Source organism: Polypterus senegalus, chromosome 6, assembly GCF_016835505.1.
Source record: "Polypterus senegalus isolate Bchr_013 chromosome 6, ASM1683550v1, whole genome shotgun sequence".
Taxonomy (NCBI): domain Eukaryota; kingdom Metazoa; phylum Chordata; class Cladistia; order Polypteriformes; family Polypteridae; genus Polypterus; species Polypterus senegalus.
In genome coordinates, this window is record NC_053159.1 from 1,771,618 (window position 1) to 1,794,165 (window position 22,548).

The 22,548-nt window shown below is 41.4% G+C and overlaps 1 protein-coding gene across 4 annotated transcripts in view; it reads left to right on the plus strand.

Moving 5' to 3' along the window:
* hspbap1 (hspb associated protein 1) overlaps nucleotides 1-22,548 on the plus strand; it is a 103,176-nt gene that overhangs the window by 23,899 nt on the left and 56,729 nt on the right. For all 4 annotated transcript variants that reach the window (XM_039755231.1, XM_039755230.1, XM_039755232.1 and 1 more), the window contains exon 3: nucleotides 13,260-13,444. In XM_039755231.1, the coding sequence (XP_039611165.1) occupies nucleotides 13,260-13,444 (185 nt within the window). The remainder of the gene's footprint in view (nucleotides 1-13,259; nucleotides 13,445-22,548) is intronic.

Consider the following 22,548-nt stretch of genomic DNA (forward strand, 5'->3'; position numbering starts at 1 on the left):
TGGTCTCGACGCTTCGCTCAACCCCCCTGGAGGCGTTACGCTCCTGTCACTTCGTGTCTCTCCCGCTCACGTTGTGAAGGGGGGGGAGCTGAACGCACGCTAAGGGAAGCAGACGGATCAGCTGTGCCTGTTCTGCTTGTTGCTCTGCATGTCGATCATTTAAAAGCCTGTACAGCAGCTGTCCTTCTGTCTCACTGCCTTGTCTTGCGTGACGTTAAAATGTCACATTGTCATCCGAGAAGATCAAGCCTCGTCTCCCTGCCAAGATTTATTTTTTTTTTAATAAAGAGATGTTACTCAAATCCTTAGCCCCACATCCACATATCATATGTGTTTATGAAGTGTGTTTTAAGAAGTTTACATGTGTTTAAAGCATGTGGGAGGGGTATTTTAAGGCTTAAACTATAAAAAAAAATGTTTATTTATATGGTCTTTCTATATCGTGGATTTTCGCTGATGGGTCTGGAACGTAACTTCCGTGATAGACGGGGGATCACTGTACTTTGTTTATGTATAACTAAATTACAGTAATGCATAGAAAAGAAGATTCTGGAAAAATCATAATTTACCAATTAGCTATTGAGTCGTTTGTGGTGAGAATTAGCTAATTTAGATCAGCAGCCAAACGATCAGAGATCACAATTCCTTGAATTTCAGTTTATTACAAAAAACAGGAAAGGCAGAGAAAGACAAAACACAAAATGCTCAAGTAAGGGTTTGCCTAAATTGGCTAGTGTGTAATCCAAAAACGTTTCCCAAAATGACCAGAGACTAGAAAAACAAAACCATATGCTTACAAAAATGTGCCTTAGACCACAAAACTCGATGAGTCGGAGAAGCACCTCAGCTCCCAGCCAGAATAAATAAGCTGAAGGTGGTCCCTCACCAGTGATGTCATGGTGGACCCACCTCCTAGGGTTCCACACACATAACACCAGGGATATATGGAACAATAAAACTTATATGCACAATATTTACAGTATACACTGAATGAGTAAGCAGCTCAGTATTAACAAAAATAATAAAACTGCATAAATTGAGAAAAGGCAACACCTTCAGCTCATTTAGGACTAAAGCCAGGAAGCTGTTTCATTGCTCAAAGAGATGCGGGAGTCTGGAACAAACGTCTGAGGCATGAACAGAAGTTGAAGCAGAAAACCTTGACAATCTTTTAGAAAGAGATACGGGAGTAGCTGAGCTATTAACCAAATGTACAGGCCTGATGGACTGATGGCCTCCTCTCGTTTGTTCTAACTAACATAAAATGAAAACAGTGTTTGAAGAACAACACAGACTTCAACATAAAAGAAAACCCCCCTGAGCCAGTGATCAAGCCCGAGCTGAAGCATCACAATGGTCAACTTAACGTAATAATAATTGGTGAAGGTTATTTTTGTCATCTAGACTTTGATGTAAGCGGGTGCTTTATCAATATAAAAAATGTCCTGCATGTACCTAAGCTCATAAACTTTTACACGGTGAGTCAAAAAAAGCGAGGTGTTTCTTTTCATAATGAAGTTTTACTTGACTGTAAAATCAATATTCACAGCCAGTAGCCATCATTTGTAACAGCCCTAATATGATATATTTCAAAATCGAAGGCATCTGTTTTACTAATGGAACTTCTTAACGGTTTTTATTTCCATCTTGTTATCTAGACTGCAAACTGTTTGAGACGCACGTTTTCTTGGCTTGTCTAAATGTCGCGTCTAAACATTTAATAACATTACAGCTTGCAGATTCAGCGAGTAATTAGCTGTATGCTGTATGTTCACTCGGGTAGGCGCACATGTTGTTCTGACTTGAGGCATATTTTTTTTACGTGGTGTTGTTTTCTTCCCTCCTGATGGATTTCACTTCACATTAACACTTTCCAGACTCCTAGCTTAGTGTTAAATTACGCTCTTTTTAAATTAATTGCTTAAGAACAATCTAAGATCGACATTTTAAATGGCCAGGAAATGTTTTGAAGGACAAACGTTACATGTATACAAGGTGAGACACAAAAATAAGCAGATTGGTACCAAATTACAGCCTTCTAAACCTTCTCTGCACTCCCCCTCCCGATGTCCACGCCACTCCAGACGTGTCCTCCATTGATTGGAACTGAGCTGGAAGTCTTCTTACTTGAGGCTCTTCAGCAAGTGGATAACCTGCCAGAGGTAAACACAACTACTAAGGAGGTACTGAGGGATTTGGAAATTGTAGAGGGAGAAGTGCTGCTCAGATTAAATAAGATGAAATCAAACAAATCACCAGGCCCAGATAATATTTATCCTCGTGTTCTTAAGGAGGCTAGTGAGTACAGATATAAACCCTTGACACATATTTTTAGGAAGTCACTGTGCACTGGAGAGATTACAAAGGACTGGAAAATGGCAAATATCATCCTGTTATATAAAAAGGGTGACAGGGCAGATCAGAGCAACTATAGGCCAGTAAGCTTAACAAGCATCACAGGAAAATTAATGGAAGGAATTATTAAGGATAAGATTGAGCAACACATGGCAAGGACAGGAGTTATTCTGAACAGTCAGCATGGGTTCAGAAGAGGGAGGTCGTGTTTTACTAACATGTTGGAATTCTATGAGGTTGCAACAAAAGGATACGATCAAAGTGGAGCTTATGATATTATTTATCTGGACTTTCAGAAAGCATTTGATAAGGTGCCACATGAGAGGTTGGGCATCAAGTTAAAAGAAGTGGCAGTTCAGGGTGATGTGTTTAGATGGGTGCAGAATTGGCTCAGACACAGGAAGCAGAGGGTGATGGTGCGAGGAACCTCATCAGAACTGGCCGATGTTAAGAGTGGTGTTCCACAGGGGTCAGTGCTAGGGCCGCTGCTATTTTTAATATATATAAATGATTTAGAAAGGAATATAAGTAACAAGCTGGTTAAGTTTGCAGATGATACCAAGATAGGTGGATTAGCAGATAATTTGGAATCCGTTATATCATTACAGAAGGACTTGGATGGCATACAGGCTTGGGCAGATTTGTGGCAGATGAAATTTAATGTCAGTAAATGTAAAGAATTACACATAGGAAGTAAAAATATTAGGTTTGAATACACAATGGGCGGTCGAAAAATCGAGAGTACACCTTATGAGAAGGATTTAGGAGTCATAGTGGACTCCAAGCTATCAACTTCCAAACAGTGTTCAGAAGCCATTAAGAAGACTAACAGAATGTCAGGTTATATAGCCTTGATCTGTGGAGTACAAGTCACAGGAGGTTATGCTCAACCTTTATAATGCACTGGTGAGGCCTCATCTTGAGTACTGTGTGCAGTTTTGGTCTCCAGGCTACAAAAGGACATAGCAGCACTAGAAAAGGTCCAGAGAAGAGCGACTAGGCTGATTCCAGGTCTACAGGGGTTGAATTATGAGGAAAGATTAAAAGAGCTGAGCCTTTACAGTTTAAGCAAAAGAAGATTAAGAGGTGACATGATTGAAGTGTTTAAAATTATGAAGGGAATTAGTACAGTGGATCGAGACTTGTATTTTAAAATGAGCTCATCAAGAACACGGGGACACAGTTGGAAACTTGTTAAGGGTAAATTTCGCACAAACATTAGGAAGTTTTTCTTTACACAAAGAACGATAGACACTTGGAATAAGCGACCAAGTAGTGTGGTAGACAGTAAGACGTTAGGGACTTTCAAAACTCGACTTGATGTTTTCTTGGAGGAAGCAAGTGGAGAGAACTGGCGAGCTGTGTTGGGCTGAATGGCCTGTTCTCGTCTAGATTGTTCTAATGTTCTAATTCTAATTCTAATTCTAACAGGTTTGCCGTTTCTGTCTTCACTTCATCCATTGAAGAAAACTGTCTTCCCTTCAGGTCACTTTTGATTTTTGGGAACAAGTACAAATCACAGGGGGCTAAATCGGGTGAATAGGGAGGATGATTGAGGACAGGAAGGTTTTTGTCACTCAAAAACAGCTTTACGGAAAAAGAGAAAATTTGCAAGAAATTTGATGTTGTTTTGCTGTTCAGTTTTTTTTTTTTTTCATCCGACATTATCGCAGCAACTCGTGTAGTGATTGTTGTGTAAATGCTGACTAGACTATTTACAGGGTACACCTAGCAGGTCGGCTGTTTAAGGGGGGCATGATTCAATGATTTACGTCCGGCCGACCTCCATACGGTTTTCCAGGAAAGCCCCACGCCCAGTCCGGTTATTTTTGTGTCTCACCTCGTTTATGGGATGCATACTGCACACTGTTGTTATTATAGCCAGGCAGTGTAGTGTAGCAGCTAAGACTGAGGTGGTGGGTCCAAATCCCACTACTGACACCACTATGTGACCATGAACAAGTCACTTCACCTGGCTGTGCTCCACTTGGAATAACAAATGAAATGTAACCAATTGTATCTGTCTCAGAGGTTATAAGTCTCACTTAAAGCACCACGATAGCTGCCTCCACATTGCTGTGATTATGTACGAGAAAATGAAGGCCAACAATGAAAAGTCTCTGGAAAAAGTTATGTAATGTGATGTTGGCTTAACTCTGCAGCGTAGGCCCCAACCCAACACTATTTATGGACCAGCAGGCCACAAATGTGCTGCTTCATACATACATAGATAGATACTTTATTAATCTCAAGGGGAAATTCACATAATCCAGCAGCAGTATACTGATACAAAGAAACAATATTAAATTAAATAGTAATATAAATGAAAAATGAAAAAAATTAAAAAGCAGACAATAACTTTGAGTAATGTTAACGTTTACTCCCCCGGGTGGAATTGAAGAGTCGCATAGTGTGGGCGAGGAACGATCTCCTCAGTCTGTCAGTGGAGCAGGACGGTGACAAAAGTCTGTCATTAAAGCTACTCCTCTGTCTGGAGATGATCCTGTTCAGTGGATGCAGTGGATTCTCCATGATTGACAGGAGTTTGCTTAATGCCCGTCGCTCTGCCACAGATGTTAAACTGTCCAACTTTAATCCTACAATAGAGCCTGCCTTCCTCACCAGTTTGTCCAGGCGTGAGGCGTCTTTCAGCTTTGTAGCTTCCACTTCTGTCTTTTGGATCTCTGTTTTGGATTTCTGTAAGTACCTGTTTTTGATAGGGAAGGGTCTAGCTTGGCGTAGGGGTCTTTTAGAGGCCTCACCCCCTTTTTGCTATTTGAGTACACTGTATCTTAACAACTACAAGGCCTGGTGGGAAGAAGGTCTCCATATTGTCAGATTAGAAACATCTGTGAACCTCTTTTTCCAGGTATGGAAGCACCGGATCTGCCACATTAAGACGTGGTTCACTTAAAAAATATGTGGACGTGTTGGCAAATAAAAAAAGATGATCACACAGAGAGAAGAAATGAGATGTTGGTGGTCTGGAACTGCTGAATAGCGTGCATCTGTTTTCCTTGAGCACTCTCTCTCATCTCTGCTGTTCCTGGGAATACTGCGTGGTTGTAACAGAGTGGAGGGTGGCTGTGAAATAGCAGGGACTGCACAAGAAAAAATATTCAGTGCTGCAACATTAAAAGAAGATCCTTCACCCAGTTAAAATAACCCTGCCCAGTTACTGCCCTGCTTTAGTTTGGAGTCTGTCCAAATCCGTGACTCGACGTGCGGAAGTGCTCTTTTACATCCTCGGGCCTTTTCAAGTCGGCCTTAGCCTCCCTCTTTCCTCGTATGTCTCGGGTTTTTTCCAATTCCTTCTGAATGGAGCTACTGGAATATAATAAAGAATCCCAAAGGATTTAAAATATTTTCAGAGGTAAAAAAATGTTTACAGTGGTTTTATTTTTTAAGTTTTTTTTCTTCTTTTCAAAGCAGTAACACTTTCTGTGTGGAGGCTGCAGGGAAGATCATTGATCAGGGTGTCTCTGTGGCTCCTGTGCTTCATTTGCTTTAAACTCCTATTACCAGCCTTCTTAATTATTCTTTTATATAAAACATATATTGTATTATTACAGAAGAACCCCGATTATCCGTGTCCAGTATACCGAGGTCTTCCTTTATCTGAGGTGAACCTGTAAGTGTAAAATGCTACAATGCAATGCAATTTATTTTTGTGTAGCCCAAAATCACACAAGAAGTGCCACAATGGGCTTTGACAGCCCCCCAGCCTCGAGTCTCTAAGGCGACAAGAAAAAACTCCCAAAAAAAAACCCTTGTAGGGAAAAAATGGAAGAAATCTCCGGAAAGACAGTTCAAAGAGAGACCCCTTACCAGGTAGGTTGGGCGTGCAGTGGGTTTCAAAAGGAAGGGGGTCAATACAATATAATACACAGAACAGAAGAAATCCTCAATACAGTATAAAAATAAAAATGTTAGAAGTACAGAGCAGAATTTAACAGTAGATGATATCCCATAATATGATTTGGATTTGTTTAGAGTCCTGGAGACCTCATCCATCAAGCTGCCTCCCCCATTTGGCCATTCCACACCTGAAATCCGATGAAAGGACCCCTCTTTCCCACGATTTCTGTGAACCTCCATCAGGGGTGACTTTACCTTAGGCAGGCAAAACTACTTGGCAAGGTGGCCCGTGGCACCAAGTGCCCCATTTGAGTACCGAGAAGAGAAACAGAATAGGTGAGGGTTATTAACCAGTTCTAACTATCATGTCCCTTACTGTATGTTTAAGTGCTGATGACTGACAACAGAGATGGAGTCTGTACAGTTAATCAGCAGCTCTAGTCAGGGTGTGCTAAACTGAAGTTGTGAGTCTTAAAAGCTGAGACCGAAGGGGCATCTCTTATAGTAGAAAGCAGACCACTCCACAGTTTAGGGGCTCTATAACTAAAAGCTCAACCTCCTCCTGTTACTTTATTAATTCTTGGAATCCTAAGCAGGCCGGCATCTTGAGATCTTAATGTGCGCTCAGGTTTGTAAGTCATGATAAGTTCAGACAAGTAAGCCCGACCTCGGCCATTTAATGCTTTATATGTTAAAAGCAGGATTTTGAAATCTGCCCTAAACTTAACTGGGCGCCAGTGTAAGGATTTAAGAACTGGGGTTATGTGTTTGTATTTTCTTGTTCTTCTAATAATTCTTGCAGCAGCATTTTGGATTAAAAGGAGGCTGAATAAAGAACAGTTTGAACATCCTGTGAACACCGCATTGCAGTAGTCAATCCTACTAGAAATGCTACATTTCTTAGAATTCATAAAAGCTTTGCTGTGAATTCTGTACCGAGTGTGTAAATACAATGCTTTTAACCTCGACTGTACCGAGCAAGAGGTCGAGCAGCAGGTCACATCAGACCCTGCATGTCTCAAGCCCCAGCACAGGACCACGTCGTGTCTGCTTAGCACACCCGCAAGCACAGCCACCCCTCACTGGGTCCTCCGCGCCCTCCCTCGGCACATGGATGATTGCTTTTTACAAAATGTGCTTTGGTGCTTCTCTACTTTTGAAGCAGGAGGGCTGGCAGTTTTGAACTGGCACTGGTGTGAGAGAGAATGTGGCCGTGTGCATCTGTAGGCTCTGCCATGGACCGGTGTCCCACTCAGGACTGCGTCCAGTACTACTGGGATTGGCTCCGGCCTCCTGAGACCCTGAATTGGATTAAGTGGATACGAGAACTTTAGGTTAAGCTGCTTTGAAGTCTTCCTTCCACTTGTTTAAGCTTCATGCTCTTGTCATTGTCACAACGCAGTAGAGCCTTTCAAAGTGAAAAATGACTATTAAATGGGATGAACTGTCTAATGGGATGCGAACGAAGTCATCGCATGAAGACTGAAGGTCATTAACGGCTTGAAATGAGCTTTCATGCACAGGGTTATGGATAAAGGGTTTTATTATAATGCGTTACAGTTCATAAAATTACTGACTTATTTTTTGATGTCAGTTTACATGTTATAAATGTATCATTAGGCACATTTTGGGGGTATTTGTGAAATAAGTGCATGACCAATACAGAGTGCAAAACAGAACTTTCTTTTCATCAAGTAAACCGGTCCGTGTACTTATTGGTATTTGAAATTTCATTTTAGAAGCAAAAATAAAAATTTTGATTGAAGAATAAAATTAGGGAAAATAAAGTATTTTTAATTCTATGGTAACAAATAGCAGTCATAAGCTTAAAATTACACATACTTTTCTGGATTTATTTGTGATTCAAACAATGAGAGTATAATAGCTCAAAAACAACGAAACAGACGCATTTTTGTTGTCTGAAACCGGAAGTACTTCATTTTCTGTGCTATTTTTGATGACACGTGCGAACAGTCCTCCCTCCTCACAACACGTCGATCGACGGCCTTGAAGTTACACTGGCATCAGCAGAGGATGGACCATCACGTTGTTTTTACAAACAGTAAAAGAGTGACACTCCGGGACGAGGACAGAAGAACTGAGTCGCATCTTTCAGGTAAAAATACAAGCTTTGCAAACTTGATGTTGCAGTTCTTTTATGAACGTTATTGTTGTTACAGCAAAATTAAGAAAGGGCGTTTTCTCGTTCTTGTTTCTTGCATTTTTCTTTTCTGATGTGCGAAAAAACAAAAAGGAAAAAGTAATTTTTTGGTGTTTTTTCCATTTTTCCCTTTTAAGTTAAAAATCAAATACGTGTCTCTTTTTTTCTTTTTTAAATGATATTTTCTGAAACAAAATTTCAAATACCAAAAAGTACACGGACCTTTTAAGTTTTTATGACTGCTATTTGTTACCATAGAATTCAAAAATACCTTATTTTCCCTCATTTTATTCTTTAACTAGCAAAATACCCGCGCTTTGCAGCGGCGAAGTACTGCCTTAAAATTTTTATTAAGAAGAAAACTGAGGGAAAATATGCCAATAATTATTTGTTAAGGATCTCTTTGTATACCACATTGTGAGTTCGGCCCTCCGGTTGTAATCTGACCAAGCTGTGCGCTGAGCTGACTCTTGAGCATGTATCGTACAGTCGGCCATGTGAACCGTAATCTTGTCTCAAATCTCACAGCTTGGATTGCTGCTGTCGTAATCGGTTTGAGTTTCATGGTTTGTTTCAATTACGACAGTATTTGTAGGACTTGTGTTGAAGTGACATTCGCCATCTGTCAAGCGTTGTAAGCACACAACCAGTTTCATCGATAACTTCACATCCAGCTTTTGAGAGTTTAAACATTCATAAACTTCAAAGTGTCCACTACTGAAATCGTCACCTGTGAATCTAAGATGTTTAAGAGGCATTGGCGGTTGTCAAAAGGTGTAAAATATTTGGCCATTTCGGTACACTTGAGAGCAACAACCGAACAATTCAGCGGCAGCCATCAACTCACATGCAGATCCATAGGTGAAGGGCTTAAGCATTTGACTCTTCTAGTGCTCCTGTGTAGTCTAATTATCTCCTGTACGTCATCAGTCCACACCTTGAACCTGTCCAGTCATTCAATACATAAGACACAATGGATATCAAGAGTGAGCCTGATATGGCCGTGCAATATGTAACAAAGAGAATGGAAAAGGCAGGCGCCATCTCCGGGCATGGAAACCACTCGGTAAGTGACAGTTCTTTGATCGATGGTGATCACCTCGATAGACATGTTAATGGGGGTACGGTTGGAACGATAAAGGAAATGGGTACCTGAACAATGTAAAGTAAGTCTAAAATACCTACACAATAACTATAATAGTAATAAATGAACAATAAAACAGCGGAGAAGCCGTGGATTAAATAAAAAGGCTGCAGTTATCAGCAGGGAGACGTGAATCCCGTGGCGAAGCAAGGAAGGGAATGAAGAGACCGGAGCGACGGACGGACTTATATAGGAAGGCAGCCAACAATGTGGGAGGAGTTGGGATGAGGGACCCAACGCCGCCTCACACGGTGACCGAGCTGCAGGCTATGGACGTATATATGTACGTAAGTAGGATTCAGTTAGCGTTGGGAACCTGCGTACCAAATTTCTTGAAGATGGGCCCATAAGTAACAAAGACCGTTGAAAAGTTCAAGATGGCGGCTGACAGTGGCGTCATACCACCGAAATAAGTATGTACATTGGTTTTGGTTAGCGCAGGGAAGCTGCCTACTAAATTTCATGAAGATGGGTCCATAAATAAGAAAGTTCAACATGGTGGACGTTGTTGACCATTATGAGCGTTATGCGTAGAATTTCAAAATGAAACCTGCTTAACTTTTGTAAGTAAGCTGTAAGGAATGAGCTGCCAAAATTCAGCCTTCTACCTACACGGGAAGTTGGAAAATTAGTGACGAGTCAGTCAGTCAGTCAGTCAGTAAGGGCTTTGCCTTTTATTAGTATAAATCTAAAATCTGAAAATTCCTTTCATTTTTGTTTTTACTTCTAAAATGAAATTTTAAATACTAAAAAGCACACAGAACTAAACCGTAGGGTTTTCCTTTCTAATTTGCTGAAATTTATAAGGTGACGAGTTGGTCCAGACTTTGGTCACCATTATCTGAAATAACTCTCTTTAAAAGTGTGCATTTAGAAAGATAATATTCTGTCGTATCCACTGATAATACTGTACATGCGTCAGCATGTGTGTGCTTGTGATTCACAGAATTCTCAGCCACTTTATCTGTGGAGACCGAGTTAACTGAAACAGCAGATCTGTAAGAAATTTTATCTTAAGTTCCCAAAGTCAAAAAAAGGCAGCTTTGAATTTCAGGGATTTGTATGTTTAGAATTGCAAAGGACATTAAACATAAAAGTATTTCTTTTTTAAAGACAGGGAACTGACTGAATTGGGATGGAAACATTGAAAGATGAAGGGTAAATGAGAGAAATCTAATTTGTTCGCCGAGGTCCTAAATGGTGGCCCAAACATGACAGAGGAGCGTGGAGGAAAGTGCAGAGCTGTCACCTCAGAGGCCTCCCCAAAGCCAAGTCCACTCAAGTTTATGGTTCGGTGTCCCCAGGACAATATAATTCATACTTTCTTGTCTCCCCAGAACAGCTGACAATAATACAATGCCGGAAATAAGTCAATAAATAAAAAAGATTTAATAGTTAGGATGCGCCACATACATACAATTATAGACGATGCACACAATACGTATTTGTTTTAAGTGTTTTTTATTTTGTTGTGGCCGTGCATTTGGGAGGCAGCTTAAGGGGCTCTGGTTAGGGTCCGTGGTGTTGTGTGTTTAGTTGAAAACTCTGCAGCTCGGGTTCCGTGGGTGCAGGTGGGTGCGGGTCACACAGTCTGTTCACTTTTTGCTGTAAGTACATTTTTGCCCTGTTGTGTTTTTTGGAAGCTTTAAACCTCAGAAATGCGAGTCTTTGGTGTTTGTTTTTATTGATGTGCAAGGAGGTACACTTTTTTTTTTTTACTTTGCTGCATCACCATTTTTGCTTTTTCCTTTGTAATCTTTGACATGTAATTGCTGTGTTGCTAAGGGCTTTACTCCCAGAAGACAATGCGTTAAATCACTGATGCTGCGCTTTATAACACTGCAGCACATTTCTTGTAACGTCTGAGGTTAAGGAGTCTTACCTCAAACAACTTTGGAGTGTGAGCTCTTAGTAATTGGTCCTCGACTCTTCGCTGTTTCCCTCCCGACCTCGTCATTGGTTTAGTGTCTGGGCTTTGGTGCTAGTGTCTTCTTGGCTATCGACGTTGGCCATTAACCCTTTGTCATCGTTTATGGCTCAGTGCTTCAGTTTTGGCAACGGGTTTCCTTGTTTCTGACTATCACCTTTCACTACTACACTAACTTCCAGTCCAGTTAACTCCAGTCTAGTTGTTGGCCCCATTCGCTCTTGCCAGCATGTGATTCAGGAGCATCTACTGAAACTTAAATGGAAGTGGGCATTGCCCATGCTGCAGTCCAGCAGATTATCCTGGATAAAGCAACTGGCACAACACAATTGCTTTATTGTCATTTGTCAAAGTAAGGCAATGAAAATAAAAGCTCACTGGTCTTAACTGATGCCATCTTGGTAGAAACTGATACTAACTTGTTGGAAATGGCTCAGTTTTTCTCTGGTATCCCTTTTTAACTTGGCCCCCATAATACCTTGCCACACACCCGTGCAAAAAGCAACCTCTGCCACTGCAGCCCTAGCTGTTCTGTTACAGCTAAGGGTCGCTCCTAGGCTTATGTTTGTTTTCTTTTTATTGTAATTTCTGTCAGTGTTGAATTATTATTTTTCATATATTTTATAAATATATGTAAGTAACATTTAATTGTGTGATAAAAGGCGCTATAATGCGCCCGACCCGGCACAGACTGACCCAGAGGCACGTGTAAAAGCACACAGACTTTATTTTTCTTCAGCTGGAGGGCACGTCTTCCCCGTACTCCCTCCAGCCACAACACAGTCCCAAAAACACTAAAGGCAACACAAAACACTTCTCCTCTGGCACCGCCACTCCTCCCAGGCAACCTCGTCCTCTTCCTCCCAATTCTGGCTCCTGAGTGGAGGATGCTGGCCCTTTTTAGAACCCACCCAGATGTGCTCCAGGTGCTTGATCAGCTGGTGCCAATTGCACTTACGGGCAGGGCTGTAGAGGTGTCCAGGTTGGCTCCAGGATCCATGCAAACCCCCCAGGGGCGGCCACCCCAGATCCCCACAGGGATGGGGAGAACTCCAACTCCCATGAAACCCTGCGGGAAACTGAGGCACCATCGTGAACCAGGAAGGCTGCCACCAAGCGTCCCGGGGGAGGTACTGAGGAGCCCATGGCTGATCCCCAGGAACATAAGTAGAAGGGGCATCCCGGCCGGGCATGGGACGTAAAAAATAAGCCATATGAAAGCAGCTACTTTCCAACACACTTCAATATGTGCTTCAAGACCACAGTCCTTGTGTTTTGTGGGAGGAACCTGAAGAGGTGTGGCCTCTTGACATCACTCTGTGGGTCCGCCCTCAGCCTTTATTTTGCCATTGATTGTTGAGCGGTCTGAATGATAATAGATAATAAAGTGATATTAGGTGCGATGTTTCCTCCAATGTGATTAATTCTGATTTGATGACGTTTTCTGGTTGATGTGTTCGAGTGTGTGGCCTTGGGACTCGTTTTGTATTATTTGTGAAACCAGGGATGTAGGACAAAGTGGGCATTGTCCGTTTTGCTAGGATTTAGTGGCACACAAGGTCTGTTAAGACATCAGATTTAACAGAGATGTAGAAATTCAGCAATTTTTACATCAGTCAATCAATTCTTTTTCTCGTCCTATTCTACATTTATTTTGGTGTCCCTGGGTGGGCAGAAACAGAAATCCCTCACATTTCCTACAGGAGTCATAGCAGATTGTGACAAAGTGAAGGTGAAATAATAATGGAGAATTCTTCTATATGCTTGTTAACAACACCGATTCTTCATTTTTTTTGTAATGTTTTCCCTTTTAGCTCCCCAGTTTGAGACCCAGTGCTCTTATATAGAAGCCACATTGCAAGAATTCCTGTTTTGGGGTCAAGGACTGGACGGTGCTAAATCTGGAGCGCTGAGTGGCTGTTTGCCCTCGGAGATGTGGGCCTACGCCGACTACAAATACATCGCCATGTTGTTCGCAGAGCAAGCCTCGTTATATCAGGTGGGTGTGTCCTTTAGTTATTAATGATATGCGAGAGTCTTAAGCAGTGGGCATCGTTGTGGTACAGTGGTTAATGATGCTTTCTACAGTCACCCTCTGTGTAGAGTTCATGTGGGTTCCACTGGACACTCCAGCTTCATGGGTCATCCCAGAGAAAGGCTCAAAGTGGGCTCTGCATGAATGAGTGTGCCATGACCGCTTCCTGCCTTCTGGGTTAAGCTCCATCTCTCCATAGTCTCCATAGATTGATTTGATGCAGAGACAAAATGCTTACAGTCAAAATAACTTGATTTACATCTGCGTTTCATTTGCTCATCGTAACAAGCATCAGGCCCGAGGCAGTCCAGATTTAGTTTTACTCTTGAGTGCATTAAGCTAAGTTGAAATAAAATTAATTTACCTGATAGCAGCTGTTAGCACTTGCCACTGTTAAATGAGCCATTATACAATTATACCTTTTTCGTTACACTTTTGGGATATATTTAATTGTTTTTCCACTGAGTAGCACTGGTTTAGATAACACATTTTATAGATTGACTGTATGCCTTGTAGGTCATTTGGGCAGCTTTGTTACTGAAGTACTGTTTCGGGTGTTCATATTTAATTGCTTATTTGAATTCACAGTTTTGTATTTTATTTTAATATCTCTCTCTCTCTCTCCCACAATGAAAAATGAGGACCCTGCACTGCCATGTGCTAGTAATGAGCAGCATTTAAACAGCTCTGTCTCTTTACACCTTGAACGCCTCTGTTACAGTTGGGTCGCATATCGCTTGCCTGTTACTCCACAAAACCGATGTGTCGTGTGTGGTGTCTCGTAACAAAGATGGCATGACTCGAAGTGCAGACTGTCTAACGCTCGTCTCATTCCATCAGCTAACTGGACATGAGAAGACCAAGATACAAGAACCTACCAAATTGCCTTTAATATAAAGAGATGTTATTTATTCATTCATTCTTTCATTCATTCAGTCGTTTTCCACCACTTATCCAAAGCCATAAATACCAGAAGTGACTCTGGTCCATTGGGCCCTTGAGCAAGGCCCTTAACCTGCAATTGCTTCATGCTGGGTATGGCGTTAACCTGCACCCAGCCCTTCAAGCAGGTCCTCCAACTTGCAAAGAAAAACTTGGGGGTTAGTGGCAGGATTGGCACTCCAGCTCACACTGTTCAAGTGTGGTGCTGAGCTGTCACCCGTTACACAGCTGTACTTGGGTCCCAATCTGGGTGGTTTGTCATGAGGTGGGTGCGGCAACACGCCGTAATCATCACGTGCTCCCAACCTCTCTCTCCACTCGAAGACGTGTAGCGGGGGCCACAGTCTTCACAGTGAGGTCTCTATGCCCGTCTCCTCAGCCACACTTGCCAACTTATGCTGTGGGATCCCAAGGTGTTCCCTGGCCGTCTCTCGTCAAAGCCAGCACAGAGTCTCCTTCCAGCTGGTGGTGCCCGTGAAACCTCCACAGAGAGGTATCCAGAAGGCATTCGTATCAGATGCCCAAACCACCTCAGCTGGAGAATCAGCAGCTCTACTTTGAGCCTCTCCTGGATGGCTGTGCTTCTCACCTAAAGGTTGTTTCTGAGTGTGTGTTTCTATACATATACTGTACAGTATATACATACTATAAATGTAAAGGGAGAGCTGGTTAAAGTGCTTATAAAAACATGTTACCAAATCATTTTGTCAGCACCACACCCTGAGTTGTGTGACTTGTGCTGGCCTGCGTGACAGAAAAATAGCCAAGCAGCAGTTTCTTCCAACGTTATGTCTGAGCCGCGACTTGACCCACGTGATGGAATCGGCTCACAGTGCACTGCTGGGCTGTGGTTTTTGGTCCGGTAAAAGAGAAGTGGTTTGGTTATCATTACTACGGTTTCTGTCAATGAACCAGCAAAGGGAGACATCGCAACACTAATAAGCAATAAAACATCAAAGAGGAGAGTGCATCTGTACAGAAGTGAAGCCTGCCTTGTGACGGTGTGCACAGTGCAAAACGAAAGGACTGCTGGTTCAAGCTCTCACCCTGACTCTTTAGTTTTGCCCCTTTTACTGACGTTAGTGGGCTGCCCTCAAAAGTCCCACCTACCCCTTGACACCTAACTTGAAAGGAGGTAATGCATTGCAGCATCTAATTATGAAGCAAATTGAATGAACGTAATAAACAGTCGTGAATATTCAGAGGGGGCTAATATTTCTAATGGAAAGCAAAGCCCAGTGTTCTGACCTCTTACTTATTAGGACAAGTTGGAAAATGGAATTCATTTTAAAATGCAAATACAAAGTACAACTTCTTGAGGACATTTTGTGTTATTAGTAATACTGCTTTTTGAGTTGGTAAGTAAATGGTGGCACTGTTGCCCACCTTTTTCCCAACAGACAGTACGCAGGACACGGGGTAAAATCACCAAGAAGTATTTTAATTTCTTTTGCCTCCTTGTAATGTGCCTTCAAAGCACCACAGCCACAATAAACACAATTAAATCAAAGCAAAAACACAATTCTTCGCTCCACTACGCCTCCCAGCAGCTCTATCACACTCCTCCCAACTCTGGCTCTCTTGCTGGGTCTCCACCAGTCCTTTATATAGTTCTTGACCCGGAAGTGCTCCTACTCTTCCTCCCATGTGACTTGCCAGCACCTCCAGGTCAGATGGAGAATCCCAAGTCTTTAATCAGCCCGGAAGTACTGTGGGGCTTCCATCCTCATGACTTCCAAGCACTTCCGGGCTGTAAGGGAAGCATGACTCCCCAGGTCCTTTAATAGCTTCCCATGGCGGCACTCAACAGGGCTGAGAAACCAGACTCCAAGCCCCAGGATGCCCTGCGGGAATCTGCTACACTCCAGGGGAGCTGCCATCTAGTGTTTTGGGGGAGGCAGTGTCCTAAAAAAGCTGCCATCCCCCATCCTTCCACTTCAGGGGCGTCCCGGCCGTCCATCACAAGTTTTTCTGGTTTACCTCATAACTGCTATTTACACAACCTGTCCATCCATTTTATGCACTCTCTTTGTCCACTTGTAGATTAAAATCTCCTCATGATGGACTATTCATCTTCCACTTTTTTAGGTGCATTCACATATAATACAAACAGTGCCTGCTGTGGTATCCATGTCTGTCTGTCTGTCTGTCTGTCCACATGAAACAACTTGGCCCCCAGTGGACTGATTTAGTTGAAATTTGCAACACTCAATCTTCAAATTTATTGAAACAGTTCCATTTTTGTTAAGATCTCTAACAGATTGCACCGTACAAAGTTCTAAAATTTCAAAATCTCACAATGAAAGGCTGTGGCAAAGTCGCAAACTTTTCTATTTTCAAATGAGAAACATTCTGTTCAACTTTTAACTACAAATTAGTTTACTGTTTCAATTTCACCTCAGCAGTGGTTACACCAAACTTACATATTATGCACATCTGCAAGCCATTTGAATTCTCAATATAATGCCAGGGAAAGGGCACACGCGTGTGCAGGCGGCTCATATGTTGTCAGCTCCCTCCGTCTCCTGCTGCTTTAGATAAGTTAGCATAAAAAAGTCACTTCTCTAGAAATGAATGGAAGAGGAAAGCAATTATATAAGCATACATAAGACCGAACTGACTGAACTAATGTTATCTGCAGATTATTATCGTAAAGAACCAACATTATCAACCTGCAGCTAGACTGTGTTTGAGCTAACTAATTACACTGGAAAGGTGCGGCACCACTGAGTGATAAAAATACAGCAGGGGTTTAGAAAAGGGGCCACAGTTGATAGTGTGGGCAGAAGATCAGGCGGGCAACAAGGACTCTGCCATGTTAATCTGTGTCTGTGGTGCACCAAGAGGCCGACTGTGCCGTTAATAGTAAGAACAGGGCAGGGTTAGGGCTTACACCGAGATGAAAGAGTCGCTTAGCGGTAAAATGAACAACAGACCGAGCCTGCCTTGCGGTTTATCTGTTCTCAAAGTGCTGCTTTTGCATTCCGTGTATTTTCAGATTGGAATTAAAATCTTTAAGATAATTGTAACCTTTGGTATTCCCATTATGCAAAAAATTCTTTCCTTTCCAAGTTCTTAGTTATTTAAATAATTTTAAGGAAGGTTTTAATTAATATTAATGGCTAGATGCTAAGTATGATAGCTGACTCTGACTAAAAAATGTGTCTCAGTTAACTTAGTTGCAGAACGCACCTGAATGTTACGGCCTGCGTCCATTTTGTAACTTATTTCCTTTTTCTCAGTCAGCATTGCGGCACAGAGGGTAGGGACGCTGCCTCCCAGGATTTGATGCATTCCCCAATGTCCTCCCAAGGCTCTTGGTTTCCACTCAATTGATGGCGCTTTGTTGTTTTAGATCCCAATGTCCCATCCTGGGCTGCTTTCTGCTTTGTATTCATGACTTTCAATATAGACGGCAGCATTGTGTGACCTTGAATGTTATGAGTGGAGTTTCTTTTTAAAAATTTCTGGGCTTTTCTGGAGCTGTTTTTTTTTTTTTCCCCTTCAATTGGCGATTTCAGTTCTGTGGGATTCATTAGGGTAAGAGTTGAAAGGTCGTGTCAACAGCCAGTTTCAGTCTACCTGCAGACCTCTAGGACTCCGCACCTCTGAGGAGGTTGTTGCTCTGAATTATCCTTCACAGTTAAGCTACGGTTAAGATTAGAGTTGTGCGCAGGTTTTCTGACTCAAAAAGTGGTGACCGTCAATTAAATTAAGTGACATAAATGTGAAATCCAATTGACTGTTCAGTGGAGCTCCTCAACCACAGAGCTGAGCAACTTGGTTCTGGAAACAGTCTCTGCTTCTTGACTTTGATTTTTGGTTTGCAGTTGGGTTTTGTCATATCTCTCATTTTTTCACTTCTGGTCTTCTCCTTTTGTTTGCCTCTTTTTTCTGATTCTCAAATTTTGGATGGTCTGCCTTTTTTTCCTAGTCAGTTTTTGAAAATAGATGGCTGTATAATCTGTTGACAGTGTGGTTAGAAAACCCTGATTACATTACATAAAATTATAGAGTTTGGGGTCTTTATTGTCCTGTTTACAGAGTCCATTGAAATTCATGTTCTAATCACGTCACCACTCTGGCGCCATGATTAGCAAGCAGAACAACCTGACCTGGAAATTTCTGACTTCTTTTATATATAAGGAAAAAAAATAATAGAGATTTAATGCAAATTGCAACGTTTTCTTTTGTTTCACATAAAATAAAAAATCCTGTATTTTAGATGAATATGCAATTATGATTATTACATTAGGGTCAAACAAAAATAAAATGCATTATCGATGCTTCAAATAAAAAACAGAACAAGAAATTTACTGTAATGCAAAGATTAATAGACAATCAATACACATCCATTGTTTTGTTATTTTTAGAGTTTAGTCAGAATTTTACTGTGAATGATTCACAGGCACACAAAATCTCAAGAGCAGGGTTCACTTCAAAAGGTTGGCCTATCAAAAACTCAAGAAGCAGGCCTTTGGCCTACACAGGCCCAACAAAAGGAGATAAAGGCTTTAAGACCTCAATAATCACACAAGTTTTGAATGGAGAGAAGAAAACCATAAAAACCTCTGGCCTGCAAAAAACAAAACAGAGCTCCTTTTTACAGGTAAAGATTCTTTTAATCATCCAACCATTTTCTGAAGCCACTTATCCAGGACAGTGGAACTGTTTATGTTTATTTTTTATTGTGTCTTCTATTTTTCTATTCATTTTGTAAAGCACTTTGAGCTACATTTGTTTGTATGAATATGTGCTATATAAATAAATGTTGATTGATTGATTGATTGATGGAGCCAATCCCAGCAAGCGTGTGTTTGTATACAGCAGGGCAAATAAGTATTGAACGCGTCAACGTTTTTCTCATTAAATATTTTTTAAATTCGGGCTATTGACATGAAATTTACACCAAATGTCAGTAACAACCCAGGTAATCCACACTTACAAAGAAATCAAAACAAATAAGTCCAAGTTATGTGTAATAAAGTGGAAGGACACAGGGAATAAGAATTGAACACGCTTACTGAAATGTATTGAATACTTAGTAAAAAAAAAAAAAAAACCTTTGCTGGTGATGACAGCTTCAAGACGCCTCCTGTATGGAGAAACTTGTTGCATGCATTGCTCAGGTGTGATTTGGGCCCATTCTTCCACACCAACTGTCTTCAATTCTTCTATGAGCTCTGATCTTCAGTTCTTTCCATAGATTTTTCAAACGGATTCAAGTCAGGTGATTGACTGAAACCAATTGAGAGTTTCCTTGTCTTGCTGAAATGTCCACCCTCGTTTCATCTTCAACATTTATACCGGGCTATTCAAAATGAAAGAGCAGATTTCAAAAATGTATTTCAAACAAACTGCATAAGACAGAAACACATTCCACACATCACTGGAGAGAGGAAGGTTCACAGTTTGGTCCTGTGGTCCTTGAGGTTGCATGCCCTCAATATTAGGCACCATGTGTAGCGTGACAAACATCACAATGGTAGACCATTTCTTCTCACACACGAGTCCACTGGTCCCTAGTTATGGAATTCACAGCTTCCTCAATTCGATGTCACAGATCTTGAAGATTAGTGGGCATAGGTAGAACAAACACAGGAGGCTAAGGTCTGGAGACCAGGGAGGCCATAGACGATGAGAAATATCTTCCAAACCATCATCCTCGAATGGTGTCATTCAGGTAACGCCGGACCTCCAAGTGGAAATGAGCCAGGACGCCATCTTGCTTGAAAATGAAGTCAGCACTCGGTGGCATTCACTGGTACTTTTAGTTGGGTTTTTAACCTGTGAACTTTCCTCTCTTCAGTGATGTGTAGAATGTGTTTCTGTCTTCTACAGTTTGTTTGAAATACATTTTTGAAATCTGCTCTTTCATTTTGAATAGCCCCGTATATGTAAGAGGACAAGATAAAGCTTTGGGGTGACACCACGACCCAGCCTATTGTAAAGGCAAAAGTAATTATGCAGCTTTTCAGCAATAGAATGTCCTTAAGGATTAGAGTCTCAGTTTAGAATATCCAAGAAGGCGACACTTACGGATAAAAGCCAGCCAGGCAGGAAGAGGAAGGTCCAGGTGGCGTGACACCAGAAGTGATGTCAGAGTATTAGACTACAGTGCCAACCTGTGGATTGGTGAGGAATTACCACCACCAGAGTCTTTAAGTCGACCCCAAGGTGCATATGTGTGACAATATAATGTATATGTATGTTCAGAAAGGCAGAAATGAATTTAAAACAGACCAATGCGAATAAAGCTAGATTGGACATCAAAGAACAGGACCTTAAAATGATAGCAAGAAGACCTTAAATTAGATCATCCAAAACTGCAAATATCCAAAATTTTGGGGCCCATAATTTTTCCTACAGTAGAATTTATTTAGCATGTACCTGAACTTTATTAAACCCTAGGTGGCACTGGGTACCCCAGCTAATACATTTTAGAAATGCTGTTTTATATCATATAGTAAATAACTTGGGTAATTGTTCAAGTGAATCTTGGCACCCATTTGACGGCGTGTTTGGTCTTTGTAATCCTCAAAGCCACAGCAGAATATCCACAATGTTAAAATGGCGTTGCTTCCAAGAATCATTCACCTTGAATAGACTGGAGGTCTTCTGGAGCGCTCAGAGGGTCTTGGTTGGCAATCTCTTGTCATTTTGTTTTTTTTCCAGTTCCCCTCAAACACGTAAGACTGGAATAAGCAGATGGATAACCTTATTATTGGTGATTAATAGTATTGTTGGAAAGATGCGGAGAGATCAGATTAAACTCTCTATCATTTACAGTTGCCTGAATATAATAATGCTTTCATTATCTAGCATCATGGGCAGCGTCTTTATTTATTTATAAACGGCACATAAATGGTGATTGGCTGTAGCAGTTCATAAATTTTGATCACTAACAGAAATTCCATTTCTGTAAAAAGTTAAAACTGCTGTTTAACCCGAAGCTCTTGCTGTCAAGATTGCAGTGCCCGTATTCATCACACTACAGCAGAAGTAATGACAGTTTGATTAACAGTATATTTAAACAATTGTGGAGCTGAAGGTTGTTTTTGTTTCAAGTACTTTGAATAAATAAATATAATTAAATTGAAATCAATTTCTAGATAGAAAATTAAGCTCAAGGACAGACTTCCCTAGAAATGCATCCTTCTAGTGATAATTGTTAATCCTTATAGCAGACGTCAAGCACAGTAGAATGCAGATAGCCTTGTGCAGACTGGACTGGGCTGATGTACGCCAGGAGGCACTGGAATACAGCTTTATAGCACCCTATTCTGGGTACGAGATCACTGAAAACCTTATGTGGTGCCGCTGGGGAGAAATCGAAATGGAGATGAAAACGTTATTCTGAACATAAGCGGGTGATAGAAGCCAGAAAGTCAAACGACTGTGCATCAAAACTGTACCGATAATAAAGTCTCAAGAACATTGCAACTAGTCCAAATAGCGGCTCATCTATTAACTAAGGACACATGAAAAGTCTTTGTTGGGCCACACGGAAGAAAAAAAGCAAAGAAAAAAGAAATGCCAGGCTAAAGAGCTGGCAGTTCAGCTGCCCACCTGCTCTTTTAAAGCCAGACTTCCCTACTCATAGGGAATGGGGCTCAGAAGATGGGTCAAAAACTTAAGCATAGTAAAAGTCAAGACCAGAAGATCAAGAAAAGCGGGCACCAAAACCAAAACACTTGGAATAACTTGTAGATGTTAGCCCTATTGGGATGGGATTTGCTTTACACCAAGAGATGGGGTAAAGTGATTATTAGCACAGGACCTCTGGTGTTTGAGTCCCATTCAAATCGCTCATGTCAGCAACTTTTTACACTCGGTGAACATTACAGGGCCTTTTATAAAAAGCCCAGAAAATAACCCGTGCAAATTGACAGGTCAGTAGAATCCTATCATTTCCTTCAAAAACTGTGTTATCCTCCAGGATTTTGTACTTGTCATCCCACATTGAACCACTTCATACCAAATTCAGACCGTGCTGGCCAGGTAGGTGAGCTAGTGGACAAAGCAGCTTGTTATTGGGTGAGGGTTTGGAGCAATAGTTACATGGATAAGAAAAAAACATTCAATAACTTTTAGGAGTTTGTTCCTTTTTCTGATTGTTTGTAGTT